The sequence below is a fragment of the Strix aluco genome, chromosome W, assembly GCF_031877795.1.
Source record: "Strix aluco isolate bStrAlu1 chromosome W, bStrAlu1.hap1, whole genome shotgun sequence".
NCBI classification, from domain to species: Eukaryota; Metazoa; Chordata; class Aves; order Strigiformes; family Strigidae; genus Strix; species Strix aluco.
The window spans coordinates 20,049,356-20,064,762 of NC_133970.1; the positions used below are offsets into that span (position 1 = coordinate 20,049,356).

General features: G+C 42.9%; 1 protein-coding gene across 1 annotated transcript in view; it reads right to left on the reverse strand.

Annotated features, from left to right (window-relative positions):
- LOC141917773 (protein mono-ADP-ribosyltransferase PARP8-like) overlaps positions 1 to 15,407 on the reverse strand; it is a 202,622-nt gene that overhangs the window by 12,949 nt on the left and 174,266 nt on the right. Inside the window, 6 exon segments of the mRNA XM_074811265.1 lie at positions 23 to 99; positions 11,061 to 11,130; positions 13,103 to 13,175; positions 13,341 to 13,453; positions 14,265 to 14,313; positions 14,672 to 14,739. Coding sequence (XP_074667366.1) covers positions 23 to 99; positions 11,061 to 11,130; positions 13,103 to 13,175; positions 13,341 to 13,453; positions 14,265 to 14,313; positions 14,672 to 14,739 — 450 coding nt within the window.

Here is a 15,407-nt window from a genome sequence, read left to right on the forward strand (position 1 = left end):
GGAGATGGTTGATGTATTGTACCTGTGATGTATTACTTCCCTTACTGCCTGAAGCTGGTTCATCTTTAGCTGACACCTTCTGCTGCTTCTTGTTCATCCCTAAGAATATTAAAATCACGTAAGATACCCTGGCATATAAAAACCTTCATAAGCAAAGTTAAGTATGGAGAATGAAACAGGTAGCACAGTGGGAATCAGAGACCTTTGCATGGCAGTCAAAAAGCTAGTTAACTTTGTCATAGAATATTTCGATTTAATCCTGCAAATTACCAATGCATCTGCATGTGTTGCAAAGACCTTAGGAAAGTCAAATTAGCATTAAGCAGGTGCAAAAGCAGATAAACATGAGCTTAAATGCCACTGAATTCAGCTCAGGAATGCTCTTATGTGGTTGCTTAACAGAGTTGCATGTCAGCATGTCTTGAGTTTAACTGACTATATTCAGGTTGAAGTAACACAGTGATTTATGGTGGGTGGGACAGTAAAACATGAGAGAAAGAACTTTAGATATTAATCTTTAACACTTTATTTAGACTTATTAAAAGTCTAAATAATTTTTAGGAGTAGTTAATATATTTAAAGGTAGTTTTAAAGTCTACCTTGGTTTAATTAATTTATCTACAGGTAAAAGTATTAAATTATTTGTCAGCCACCTTTGATCCAATTTCCATCTCATAAATCTAAACATCTACATTTGTGCTTATATAAAATTCCTGTACAGGCTACCTTGCTTTTCCAGTATCCCATATTTCTTGTCAGTTTGCAAACACAGACTGAATTATGGAGAAGTTTAAGTCTTGGAAGTAACAGGGAGTGTAGGACTCCCCTGTGGTTTTTATTATATACTTCAAGGGAATACAGGCCTCCTTTCTGGAGGAGACTAGATGGAAGGGACCAAAAAAGGCAGAGATGAGAAAAAACACATTGAAGCTGACACAGCAATGTTGTCCAAAAAGAAGGGCATTTTGTTAGATGCAAACAGTTTGATACTGCAACCTGCACTTTTAGTAAGTCCTAAAGAGCTTCCATACTTGTGTAATCTCTGAAAAACTAAAAGTGCATTTAGATATTATTGATATTGAAATTCAATAAATATTAGTAAAAAATGCTGAGCTCTTAAAATGAATCGTGACATTACCTAAAAATACTGAAAATCAGAAAGCATAACTAAAATTCTCAGAATTAAATTTATCTACATGCACACAAACACACATTCAACTATATCAACACTATCATTTGTGAGGAAATGGAGAGACATGGATTTGATGGATGGACCACTCGGTGGATAAGGAATTGGCTGGATGGTCACACTCAAAGAGTTGCGGTCAACTGCTTGATGTCCGGGTGGAGACCAGTGATGAGTGACATTCCTCAGGGGTTGATATCGGGACCAGTATTATTTAACATCTTTATTGGGGACATGGACAGTGGGATTGAGTGCACCCTCAGCAAGTTTGCCAATGACACCAAGCTGTGTGGTGCAGTCAACACGCTGGAGGGAAGGGATGTGCCATCCAGAGGGACCTTGACAGGCTTGAGAGGTGGGCCTGTGCAAACCTCATGAAGTTCAACGAGGCCAAGTGCAAGGGCCTGCACATGGGTCGGGGCAACCCCAAGCACAAATACAGGCTGGGTGATGAGTGGATTGAGAGCAGCCCTGCGGAGAAGGACTTGGGGGTATTAGTGGATAGAAAACTGACTATGAGCCAGCAGTGTGTGCTCACAGCCCAGAAAGCCAACTGTGTCCTGGGCTGCATCAAGAGAAGTGTGGCCAGCAGGTCAAGGGAGGTGATTCATACCCCTCTACTCCATACTCGTGAGACCCCACCTGGAGTACTGTGTTCAGCTCTGGGGCCCTGTGAGAGACAAGAAACCAGGCTTGCGAGAAACTAAGAAAAACAGCCTGAGAAAGCAAAAGTTGAGACTGATCGAAGAAATGCCTCAAACACTCGCAAGACAAAACTATGAGTCACAGGGTGCATTCTGTGGAGGTCGAAGCTGATAAGGCTGCCCCAATAACACAGGATGCAGCTGGAGGAGGGAGCCCTGTGGAGACAGGATGGCTCTGCTCTGGTGCACCTGGCCAAACTTCAAGGGCCATCTGTCCGGTGAATGACCTTTGCTTCATTATCCACGAAATGCATATTAAAGTTAACACCCCTCAATATGCTAACGAGGGCTAACATGATCATGCTAATTACATCATCCCATGAAACACCTCACCCCTCCCCGTACATGGGATACGTAGGTATGTGGGTCGACCTAGGGGACGGACCCAAGGAAAGTGTGTATAAATCAAGAAGGGGGGGGGCCCCGGGGCCGGAGAGAGAGTGCAGTGAAGCGAAGAAGATGGATGCCAGCGAAAAAGACGGATGCCTCCTGTGCCTCCTGGAACCCTCGTCGGCAGGATCAGCGCAGAAACCCAGACCGGTGATCTGTATTTCCCTGTTCCCTCTATCTCCCTCTTTTCCCTTTCCTATTAAGAAATGCAAGGCATATTATATTGCTTGCCACAACTTGCTATATACTTAGCCAACTATCGTGTGTTCAATTAGTACACATTGTGAGTAGTTAATAAATGTTTGGACTTGGAGACTTGTTGTCCGCTCCATTGGGGATTTGCGAATCTGAGTCACTTGTCCCCCTCGTCTGAGCGGGACGTGACATTAAAATTGGTGTAGTTGGCAGGATCCCCTTCGGTGTCGGAAAGTCTTATGAGATACTGGTTCTCTATCCGACCAACTCGGACAGGGAGAACTGGGAATTGGCCCCTCAGCTATATGCTGGGAGAGGGTTGGAGGGATACCGATTCTCTATCCGATAAGGACAGGGAGAATCGGGAAGTGACCTCTCAGCTCTAAGCCAGGAGAGGTTCGAGCAGTGGCAACCCATGACTGGCCAGGAAATGTCGGTGCTTGACTGCTCCCCTATTTTTGAGAAACTGAAGGAGTATAAGGCTTGTCCTCCTCCTTTAGTAGAGGTTTGGGCCCACAATAATTGGCATAATCCAGAAGCAGTGGCAAGCTATATTAGTGCACTGGCGGGGCTGCAAGGGTCGCGACCAGGCAAAGGAAAAGCTGTAGTGTGCGCTGTATTAGGGGCAGCACTGACTGCAGCCCAAAAAGATAAACATGTTAAGAAACAACTACAAGGGGAAATGATCAAATCCTTACAAGATCTGGTAAAAGCTCTCCAGGATCAATTGGTTGAGGAACGTAAAGTTACTGAACAAAAAGCAAAACTCTGGCAAGAGCAAACTGAAGTTTTGAAAAGCCAATTAGCTGATGAGCGTAACACCTCTCAGCGACTTCACACGGCTCTGTTAGATGCCTTGGACCGAGCAAAAATCTCACGGTCCGAAAAAGAGGGGAATGAACAAGAAACCTGCAACCGGACAGATCTTGGCTCTGTTCCGGATAGTGAACAGGGAGTTACGAGTCTGGCAAAAGCAGCAGCCAGACCCTTGTATCCAAGAAAGGATTTAGAGATAAGCCGAGAAATTTTTTACCCCAAAAATGAGGGGACAAATTTAAGACCATGAATTAAAACGGAGACCACCGAGGGTCAGGGTGGAAGAGCTCCACAGGTCACCATTTGAACTACACCATATCCAGCAACTGAGCTTGCGAAAATTCAGGAGAAATATACCAGACGAGCTCAGGAAACTGAGACTGAATACATGTGGAGGGTATCTTTGACTGGTGGCGACCAAATTTTGTTATCAGAAGATGAGGCCCAGGGGTACTGGGGGCCAGGGATTTTCTTAGTTACTGACGACCAGAGAGAGCCGTGGTCATTAACTCAATGAGCTGCTTATTGGTCTGGGGGTCTGGACCCCTTGGAAAGGGGGGATCCAGTATGTATTGAGACCCCAACCATAAATCATTTGACCAAAAGTCTGCAGAAGGCTGCTTGTCTCCAATTAATGCATGACAGGCGTTTGGTTCCGCAGCAGCCTTCCCCAATGCTATTAATTGCTAACCCTGATCAAATGACTCCCGTGATTCAGGGCTTGCCGGACTCTTTGACATCACATGCAGTATAATTACAAGATTGTTCGCGGAATGCATTAGCCCCACGAGGGAGGAGACGGGCGGGGGGAGAACCCATGAACTGGGGAGAGATAGCTCAGGACTTAATAAATTACGGCCGGAGAATGGGCCTTACCGGGGGAACAGGTAAGCCTAAGCCCTCGGTACGCAGAGTGGAACAGCAGGAAAATCCGTCTCCTTCCCCTCCGCAAGCTTTAAGAGCAAAGAGAAACCTCTTGTGGACTGAGGGAATTGGACAGGGGATTCCCCGAGAGTTAATGGACCATATGCCTACTACGGTTTTAGAAAAGCTCATTCGAGCCTGGAAAGACAAAAGAAAGGTGCCCCCCCCAACCGAGCAGACCTTTCGGGCAAAGGGAGGGACAGAACTGAAAACTAACGAGATGGTAGTAATTGCTTCTCAAACACCAACTGCCCCTGAAGAGGACTAGATTGATTTAGGGTCGGGAAACTGGACGCGCCATCCCCAGTAAGTGAGCCGGGGGATGGCGGGTGGGTCCACTTAAGGAGGCTCACAGAGAATACTGAAGGAGACTTGTTGATTACCTTTCCGCTCGGCCCCCTTAAAACCCCAGTTACATTTCTAGTAGATACGGGTGCTCAGATCTCAGCACTCCAAGCTGAAGTTGCCAAGCGGAATGGCATAATTGCTGACAAAAAGCAGATCTGGGTGTCGGAGTCACCATTAGCCGGGGTCCTTATTTCTCCATGCGGGAACAGAAACGATGCAACACCAATGTGATGATCAGGTCGTCCATCTTTTTATTATATATTATTGGTTTTTTTTCTATTCCTTTTCTGGTTACATTTATATTCTACTAAGTTCCGTACACGCACTCATCTATCTTCTAATAGGCTATGGGTCATCTACACGCGCTGTTCACGCGCCTCTACAAGCATTTGCATTGGTTAATTGCAATTAGCACGTAAAGCCCAAAACTTGCCAAAACTCCCTTATCTCATACCCTGTTTTGCTCAGACTTGTGTGCTTTTGCTGACCACAGGTGTTTCTCACTTATCTGCTGTCTTGTGTGTTTTTGCCAGCCTTATTTTGCTGGCCTTGTCTTCGTCCTTGCATTCTTCTGTCTGCACTAACTTTCTCCCAGCGCGGCCCAGACTCCTACATCTGGGTTACAGATGTTTTCGGGGACTCTAAGCCACAGCTGACTGCTCGGGTGAAATGCTGGTTACCTGGGAATGAAACTGCAACAGAGGCTGTTATGATCCTGGGAACTTTCCCCACAAATATCCTGGGACTTGACCTATTGAAGGGACAAGCCTGGGTGGATTCAAAAGGAAGGGAATGGAAATTTGGGTCCCCAACTGCCTCTATAAGACTTTTACAGCAAGCGCCTGTGCTTCCTCCTTCTAAAATTGTTAATGTGAAACCTTACGCCTTACCGTTAGGTGCCAGGGAGGGGATCTCTCCGGTAATAGCAGAGCTGCGGGAGCAAGGGATAATCGTTCCAACTCACTCACCCTATAATTCCCCAGTGTGGCCAGTCCGTAAACCTAACGGAAAGTGGCGTCTGACAATTGACTATCGGCGACTAAATGCCAATACAGGTCATCTAACAGCTGCAGTACCTAACGTAGCTGAACTGATTGCAACCATACAGGAACAAGCCCACCAGATCTTAGCAACTATTGATGTGAAAGATATGTTCTTTATGGTCCCCATACAGGAGGCAGACAGAGATCGCTTTACCTTTACATGGGAAGGCGTGCAATTTACTTTTACACATCTCCCCCAGGGATATTGTCATTCGCCGACCATCGCTCATTATGCACTAGCACAGGAGCTTGCTCAAATCCCTCCTAGGGAAGGGGTCAGGATATATCAATATATTGATGAAGTTCTGACTGGTGACTCTGATGCTGCTGCAGTGGGACAGACCCAGACAGAGATAATCACCCACCTAGAAAATTTAGGGCTCCAAATTCCAGCTGAAAAGGTACAACTCCCATCCTCCGAGGTAAAGTTTCTGGGTATTTGGTGGCGGGGAGGAACAGTGTGTATTCCCCCGGAAACTTTAACTACCCTGGAAGAAGTAAAGAGCCCTGAAAATAAGAAGGAGCTGCAACATGCCTTAGGCTTGCTGGTATTTTGGAGGAAACATATCCCTGATTTTTCCATCAGAGCTCGTCCTTTATATGATTTGACACACAAAAGGGCTATTTGGGACTGGATTCCTGTCCATGAAGAAGCCTTAAAGCTGTTAATCTTTGAGGCTGGAGTATATCAGGCTTTAGGGCCGATACATCCAACAGATCCATTCCAAATTGAGTGGGGTTTTGCAATTCATGGACTATCCATACATATGTGGCAACGTGGGCCGGAGGGTACCACCCGCCCTATAGGGTTTCATTCGTGCAGTTTCAAAGATGCAGAAAAGCGTTACTCGATCTGGGAGAAAGGTTTTTTTGTGGTTAGCCTAGCTTCGCAGGAAGCTGAAAAAATCATACGGCAGCAACCAATCATTCTATGAGGAGCCTTTAAGGTCCTGAAACCAGTACTGGCCGGAACCCCCCCTCCTGTGGGGGTTGCGCAGCGAGACACAGTGAGGAAGTGGTATGCACAATTAGATCATTACTGCCACATGCATCAGATAGAGGAGGGGGCACCCAAAGTGCTCAAAATACAAGATCCACCCTCCAACCACCCTGAACCCCCTCCCTCATACATAAAACCTGCTCCCCCATTTGAGGGAAAGGTATGGAAATACCGAGCAGTAGCACTGCATGTTGACTCGGGGGACCGAATCATAACAGAGGGTGAGGGAAGTGCTCAGGTGGGAGAGTTAACAGCGGTATGGAGCGTGATTGTTAAAGAAGCTGAGATTACAGAATCAGTATTTATTTACATGGACTCCTATGCAGTATTCAAGGGGTGTACCGAATGGCTCACATTTTGGGAACAAAACCACTGGGAAGTAAATCAGGTACCGGTGTGGCAGCGTGAGAAGTGGGAGGAAATCTTAAACATTGCAAAACAGAAGTCCTTTTTAGTAGGATGGGTTGCTGCACACCAGTCAGGAAATCACCCTGCCCACCTGCTAAACAACCAGGTGGATTCAATGACTCGTTTGATGAGAACTGCTACAGTAGGTGAGGAGGAGAAATGGGAACACTTACTGGAATGGTTGCATGTAAAGCGGGGTCATTCAGGAAGCAAAGATTTGTTTAAAGAGGCAATAAGCAGAGGATGGTCTGTAACCAGGGAATTGTGCAATACCATTATTTCAGCGTGTAGTCTATGTCGTACTCGGTTGGGAGAGCACAACCCTCTTAAGGACCAATCCCTACACCTAAGGGACAACAAGGGACTATGGGACGCCTGGCAGGTGGATTATATTGGCCCTTTCCGGCTCTCTGAGGGAAAACGCTATGTATTGGTGGGGGTGGAAATAGTGTCGGGCCTAACCCAAGCAGAAGCTGTATCTCGAGCAACTGCAGAAAATACGGTGAAGGGGTTAAAACGTTGGTTTAGCTGCTTGCCTAAGCCCAAATCGATCCAATCAGACAATGGTAGTCACTTTACTGCCGGGGTAGTTCAGGAGTGGGCTCAAGATGAAGGAATTCAGTGGATTTTCCATACTCCATACTATCCCCGAGCAAATGGGATTGTGGAACGCACCAACGGACTTCTAAAGCAGGCCCTAAAACCCCTCGAACCAGGATGGCCACAACAGGTGCCAGATGAAGTAATAAAGATAAACAGCCAGTGGGGAATTAATGGATGCCCACGGCTTACCGCGTTCTGTCCTAAGCCTCCGTCCATACTCGCCAGGAAAAAAGAGACTAAAGACCCTGCAAACCCACTCCATTTTCCTGGACAACCTGTTCTAGTAGACTTGCCCACCGTGGGGCAAGTACCCCTAACCCTAAAAACTCCCATCAGTATTTGTTCATGGGTGGCTACTGATGCCCATGGGAAAGAATACCACATCAATACCAGGGGGATTGTCCCTTCTTTCTAACCATCATTGTTTTGTTATGTATACATTTGTTTTACAGGGCATTGATCCTGGACAACAGGAGACCTATGTTACTTTTAGCACTTTCAATGGTTGTAGGCATTATTGGCTAGTTATTATTTGTAATCTGCTTACATTATTATATAATGTGTGGAATCATACCTGCTGAGTGTGGAATAAATCATTGCCAATCAATTACAATCAACAATCCAGGAAATTTTACAGGTACATTTAATGAGTTCACTTATTGGAAGGCTAACCTGGAGTTGTGCCTTAAGTTACCTTATTGGGAATCACCTCCAAAATAAAGGAAGCCTGTGAGCCACCTGTGACTGCAAACTGGTGCTTGCAAATACCAAACAGATCACAGTGCTAGCTCATATAACTGGATGTGGTCCTGACAACACCACATCCACCAACAGCAAGATGAAGTAATCAAAGACTAGCTGGAGGGGTCTGATCCCACAAATTAAGCATTAATGAATTGTACCTGAATATTAAATTGTATTCCCATTTAAATCCTTATAGACCTGCTAATGTGATTGTGTAACCTCAAATAGTTTTAGAAAATTTAACTTAGCAATTATATGTACTAACAAGATATGCCTTTAAGGAATTAAAGGTGCAGACCCAACAAGCATCTAAGATGGCGTTGCAGAATCCAGCTAGCGTTGCTGAAGGAACACGGACTGTGCGGTGTGCTGAATCTAACTGAGGGAGAATGCTGCATCACCATCCACAATGCCACCACCTCTATAGAGGAGACCCATGCCATGATGAAGATCACCAACAGGAAGTGAGAACTTTTTTTGACTGATGGACTGGTTTGATGGATGGAACCCTGGGTCATAGGTCATATCACTGGGATCCTCAGAACTCACGGGGTGGGGAAGATGGCTTGTAAATATTAGTATTGTGATATTATGCAAATTTTTGCTTTTAATAGTATGCCTTGCAGCAGTTAGCTATATGCTCTCTCACCTTCTGTCTTCCTTTTCCCTATACCTTTTGAGATCACAACGGTCAAAGAAGAATTTGGAGTGTTTGAGTCACGGGGTGGGATGTGAGAGACGAGAAACCAGGCCTGTGAGAAACTAAGAAAAACAGCCTGAGAAAGCAAAAGTTGAGACTGATCGAAGAAATGCCTCAAACACTCGCAAGACAAAACTATGAGTCACAGGGTGCATTCTGTGGAGGTCGAAGCTGATAAGGCTGCCCCAATAACACAAGATGGGACTGGAGGAGGGAGCCCTGTGGAGACAGGATGGCTCTGCTCTGGTGCACCTGGACAAATTTCAAGGGCCATCTGTCCGGTGAATGACCTTTGCTTCATTATCCACGAAATGCATATTAAAGTTAACACCCCTCAATATGCTAACGAGGGCTAACATGATCATGCTAATTACATCATCCCATGAAACACCTTACCCCTCCCCGTACATGGGATATGTAGGTATGTGGGTCGACCTAGGGGACGGACCCAAGGAAAGTGGGTATAAATCAAGAAGCGAGGGGGGCCCGGGGCCGGAGAGAGAGTGCAGTGAAGCGAAGAAGATGGATGCCAGCGAAAAAGACGGATGTCTCCTGTGCCTCCTGGAACCCTCGATGGCGGGATCAGCACAGAAACCCAGACCGGTGATCTGTATTTCCCCATTCCCTCTATCTCCCTCTTTTCCCTTTCCCATTAAGAAATGCAAGGCATATTGTATTGCTTGCCACAACTTGCTATATACTTAGCCAACTATTGTGTGTTCAATTAGTACATTGTGAGTAGTTAATAAATGTTTAGACTTGGAGACTTGTTGTCCGCTCCATTGGGGATTTGCGAATCTGAGTCACTTGTCCCCCTCGTCTGAGCGGGACGTGACAGGCCCCCAACATAAGAAGGAGATGAACCTGCTCAAGCGGGTCCAGAGGAGGCCATGAAGATGATGAGGGGGCTGGAGCACCTCCCTTATGAGGGCAGGCTAAGAGAGTTGGGGTTGTTCAGCCTAGAGAAGAGAAGGCTCCGGGGAGGCCTTATAGCAGCCTTTCAGTACTTAAAGGGGGCTACAGGAAAGATGGGGAGGGACTCTTTATCAGGGAGTGTAGTGTTAGGACAAGGGTAATGGTTTTAAACTGAAAGAGGGTAGATTTAGATCAGATATAAGGAAGAAATGCTTTACTGTAAGGGTGGTGAGACACTGGCACAGGTTGCCCAGAGAAGCTGTGGCTGCCCCCTCCCTGGAAGTGTTCAAGGCCAGTTTGGATGAGGCTTTGAGCAACCTGGTCTAGTGGAAGGTGTCCCTGCCTGTGGCAGGGCGTTGGAACTAGATGATCTTTAAGTTCCCTTCCAACTCAAACTGTTCTATGATTCTATGAAGTGGTAAATACAACATAACTAAAGGAAAAAGTCACTGTAATTTAAAATCTTTACAAAAGTTTCTTAATATACACATTGGTGTATCATGTTTCTATTGTGCTTCTATTTAGGATTTTATTCTTACATGAAAAACTCTGCATCACTCACTTTTGGATTTATTAATGGGAGAAATTATGTTCCCTCCCCTTATGCTAAAATAAACACACTGGCCTGTACTTTCTGTGTAACCCTGACATGGCGGTACTTCATAATATTCTTAAACATACACAGTTGAACATGTCTATCGATGAATACTTGTTTTGTCAGATCAGGTCCTAAAAGCCCATGAATCCATACATAATGTTAGATGGACTTAGGCAGATACTGACAAAAACACAAACAAAAAGTTGGATTTCTATTGCATAATCCAGACCTGCTCCATTACACACAGCATCCAGTATTAGCTACTATTTACTTCAAGCACAGTGTCAAGATACTCAGTACTTTGGAAAATGAGGACAGGTATTTAATAAGGGAGCTTCTTTCTCTTTTTAAAATAAATTAAATCTTGGCCTACAAAGATAAAAATTACTACAGTGTTGTAAACAGTGAAGGTGGTAAGAAAAGCAGTAGACTAAGATACCCCCCCATGAAATATAGTCCAACTTTAGAGTGATTTATAAATATCACCTGAGTAACCAAATGATATGCTTGACAATGGACTAAGGTAGATTCCACTTCCAAACATTGCACCATGGAGCTGAAAAAGAGTGGAGTGATTGTTTAACATTAATTTGGTTATCTGGACAAAATAATAATGATAGGCACAGGTCCTAATGTAGATAAGCATCTGCCCCACTGCACTAATTTATTGTCTGGTAGTAAATGGTGTTCAAAGAAGTCTTTAAAAAAATCATGCTGTGAATATACAACTAAGATACTGTATATTCTGGAAACCATGTCCAAATGCCCAAAGATCATTTTACATCAGATTTATATATAAAATTCCATTTTCTGTTTTTAAATCTAACATTACCATGGAGGATGCCTACAGAGGGTGCTTTTGTAGATGGCCCGATACACCTTAGCCTTAACAAGGCTGAGCAAGCTCAGCATGTGTCTCACATCAAAACCTTGGCAGGAACCACAGCCTAAGCCAGCCTTTGTGAATCATCATCAGCAACAGCTGCTTTTCTTTTCTTTTTGGTAAGAAATTAAGAGATGGTGATAACACTGCTCATATGCTATATAAAAATTCAGTCACTAGTTCAGCCTGAGTACTGGAGGAATGGGTTCAATCAAGCTTTTGCCTGAGCCAATTCAGACATGCATATCCCATTACTGCAGAACTGAGCTTTAGCTACAAGCTACCAGCTGTCTGAAAAGAAGAGAGGAAAGGGAAGATGACTCTTCACCATCAACTGTTCCATGTCATGGAGCTTGGGCTAAGCAGCAAAACTGAGAACTTTTTATTAGCACTGTGGTCATTTTCTTGTCTTGAAAAGAGGAAGTATGGGTTTCATTTCTCTTCCAGAGACTGACTGCTTTATGTGGAAAAGTCTTTAAAGAAAACAAACAAAGTAGTTGTTGGAGCACAAACAAGAGCCCAGAGTATCTCCTGCCCAGGTAGATATTATGACCACTGGGCTTCAGAGTCATGCTCACCCTTATTTCTTTCCTCTGACCCAATGACATTTACATTATTTCTGCAATGTGCCAGAGCTCCCATAGGAATGTGCAATCATACTCTTACTCCTCCAGATCCTACAATGTTGTATAGGATCCTTGGTGAGTAGATATTTTTTCCTGACTGGTTAGTACTGGGGTAAGCAGAATGAACTGGGCTCAGGATATGCCCTAGTTGTGTGAGAGATTTAAAAATTATGACTTGTATAAGACAGGGCTTTACTGCTTCATCCTCTTCCCAGTATCTCAACCCTGAATAAAAAAATAAGCATGAACAAAGGGTTTTACTTTGGTGAATTTTGGTGTGTAAATCCTGCTTTCTTGGGAAAGTATCTTACAAAGATACTAATAAAAACACTCAAACCACTGAGAGGAACAGCTGAGATTTCTATTCCCTTTTTTCAGTGTTTCCTGTTCCCCAATCCTTAGTCAGCACCCTGGGATCCTCCTCCAAGGTATCATGGACTCAGCTGCAGGGAACGAGCTGTCAAAACCCTGATGCTAAAATACTCTGAATTACAGCTCCCCAGTCCCTCTGATACTGCCTACTTTGCAATAGTGGTCTCCTGATGATACAGTCTGAGAAACTGAACTGAAGTTTGCAATAGCTCCCTCCTGGCCAGGACACTCATATCCCCTTCCCAAGGAAACCAGAGGAGAAGAGAAGATGCTGTAAACCCAGCTTCTGTAAACTTAGTATGCTCTTGGATCCTATAACATAGACACAGTTTTTGTAGCTCTAAATTTTAATCCCCAAGACTGCTTTTAAGCAGTACTAAACTAAGCCTCCTGGAGGTGCTGCTGTGCAATGTGAAATTGAAACACTGATTCCACCGATGGGATTTTTTAGCCATTTTAGCAGACACATTATTTCATTTTAAGTGCTTCAGAAAAGTACCTTTTCCAGGAAACATAAAAGTATTTGAAATCACCCCTTTTCATCACCTATATGACTACCAGAACCACATCCCTTGAAAACTCACCTAAGCTTAATATCTAATCAAATGTGCACAAGTTAGCTAAAGTCTGTTCAGTCTACTATTTACCTGCAGCCTCGTATTAGAAGCAACAACTAAGCCATTCCTCAGGATGGAATGCCAATTTTCAATGTGTGAACCACTGAAAAAGTGAAAGAGAATGTGTTAAAATCCACAGTGTAAAATGCAAAATGAAATCAGTAAACCTTTAAAACAATAAATTCCCAGCTGTAAACCTCAAATGGCAAGAACAAAAAATATCATGGCATTTTGGTAACCTTTGATTAATATGAATATATGTACTCACTGAAATGCAAAGGTACTTCCGTAGAGATTTTTAGCAGCTCGGAAATTGGATTCTTTGGCTGGTGGACTGCTGAGAAGTAGGAACTGGTGGGGAGTGTGCATAAACTTCAGTTGCTGTAAAATATAACAGTGTACAAGTGAAAAGAAGTTGATTAGCACAAAAACATTGTATTTCCATAATGGTAGTTCTTAAGATATCATGCTGTTTCACACAATATATGACTGCATCTAAATAACTACATGAACTAAGTTGAAATTGGTCTCATTACTATAGTTTTTACCTGAAATCAAACAGTAAAAATGTCCTTCAGTTTATGAAACATATGGAAGTTTCTGAAACATATTTCAGCCTAATATGGCTCTAGTAAAGTAGTTAAATTGAACAATGTCATCATGGTATTCTCGTCAGAGCTGGCTTTGAATTAAAGTTCAGATTTGAAAGGCTGTATATTACTACACCCTTAATCAGAGGATCAGAGGCATGCATACCCAGAAATGAATCCCAGCACCATCCCTCTAAAATTCTAGAGCTATATTCTTTTTAGTGTACTCATATGTTGATCTCCTGGTACATCATGTTTGTGTGCACTGCTTTTTGTACAATTCTGTATCTAATATATGGTAACAAAACAAATAGTGACATTCTTCTCACCCAGTGTCAGATGACTGCAAGGTAGACACTTGCATTTGAGCTACTCACCTCAAATAGGCTTTTTATGAGCATTATTCCTTTGACCTATTTTAGATATTCACAACATGATTCTGTGAGTCATGACCTGAAACTGCCTATTTCTCTCCCCTGTCTATTAATGGAGCCCATATGATTAATTTGAATGTAGACACATTTGGATAGGAGACTCACAACTAAAATGCTAATATGAGCCATGAGAAATGAGAAAATAATAAAGAACCCACAGACACTTACCCTATTCACTGGTAGCTTCACAATATGCGATCTATTACTAGAAATAACCCTAAAATAAGAAACAGATGTATTAGACATGATAACCAAACAGAACTTTTCTTCTTAAACATGTGTTATGAATGGCCACCACAAAGCACCCAGCTGCAGGCCTTTGAACCTATCAGATGGAAGTACCCAAATCTTGACTACAAATCAGATCTGAGGCCGTACAAATAAGCTGGAGTCTTTCCAGTGTTTTCAGAGGGCCCAGATGAGGTCCAGAAACAGTCCAGAAAGACATGCAGTTGCAAATGTCAACCCTGATGTTAATTCTTTGGGTGAGTTTATACCAAATTAAACTGGTGAAGTGATTATTCATTCAACTTGGTACTTTAATAATTGTCATCTCATGTGAGTCAATTTTATACCACTGTAGAAGAGGATGTGCAAGTGGGTCTTGTTTATCCATCTGCTTCTTTATTTCCAGGTAAGGTGCCTAGAAAAGAGTAATTATGTTCTTTATTTCTAGTTGAAATCATAAGGTTAAATTTTATATGTTACATTGCCCATGATTTCATCTATTAAAATGAATACATGGGACTCATTATTAGGCTTGAAATCACAGTTTTACTGACATTTAGCGTTGTACAGTTATAAATGTGTTTTGACAACAATAAGAATTAATATAGCAATTATTTTCCCTGGAATAAAATAATAAGCATATAATTATCATTAAAATGAGTATATTATAGCAAACATTGGTGATCTCAGGGAGAACAGCAGAAGACGTCTATTTATGTTTGGCTCTTGGAATAAGAAATTGGACTGGAACTTCACAAAATTAAGTCTCTCAAAATACCCCAAGATAATCCACTCCAATTTGTTAACTGTTTTATGGTATAAACTGGTAAAGTAAAATACTGTCTCATAATCCCTTTGAAAACCTTTCTTGATTTCAATCACAGTACAAAGCATCCCTTTAAAACTCTTCAGTCCAAGAATTATTTTAACATTTAAAAAAAGCAAAATGGTGGTTATTTTTCTTTTTAAAAGACATTATATTAGATAACAGAAATACCTGATTTTTAAAATTTTTACAAGGTGTTACATTAAGTAACAAAAATATCTGAATTTTAATTTTCGGTGTATGTTACTGCTCTCTAT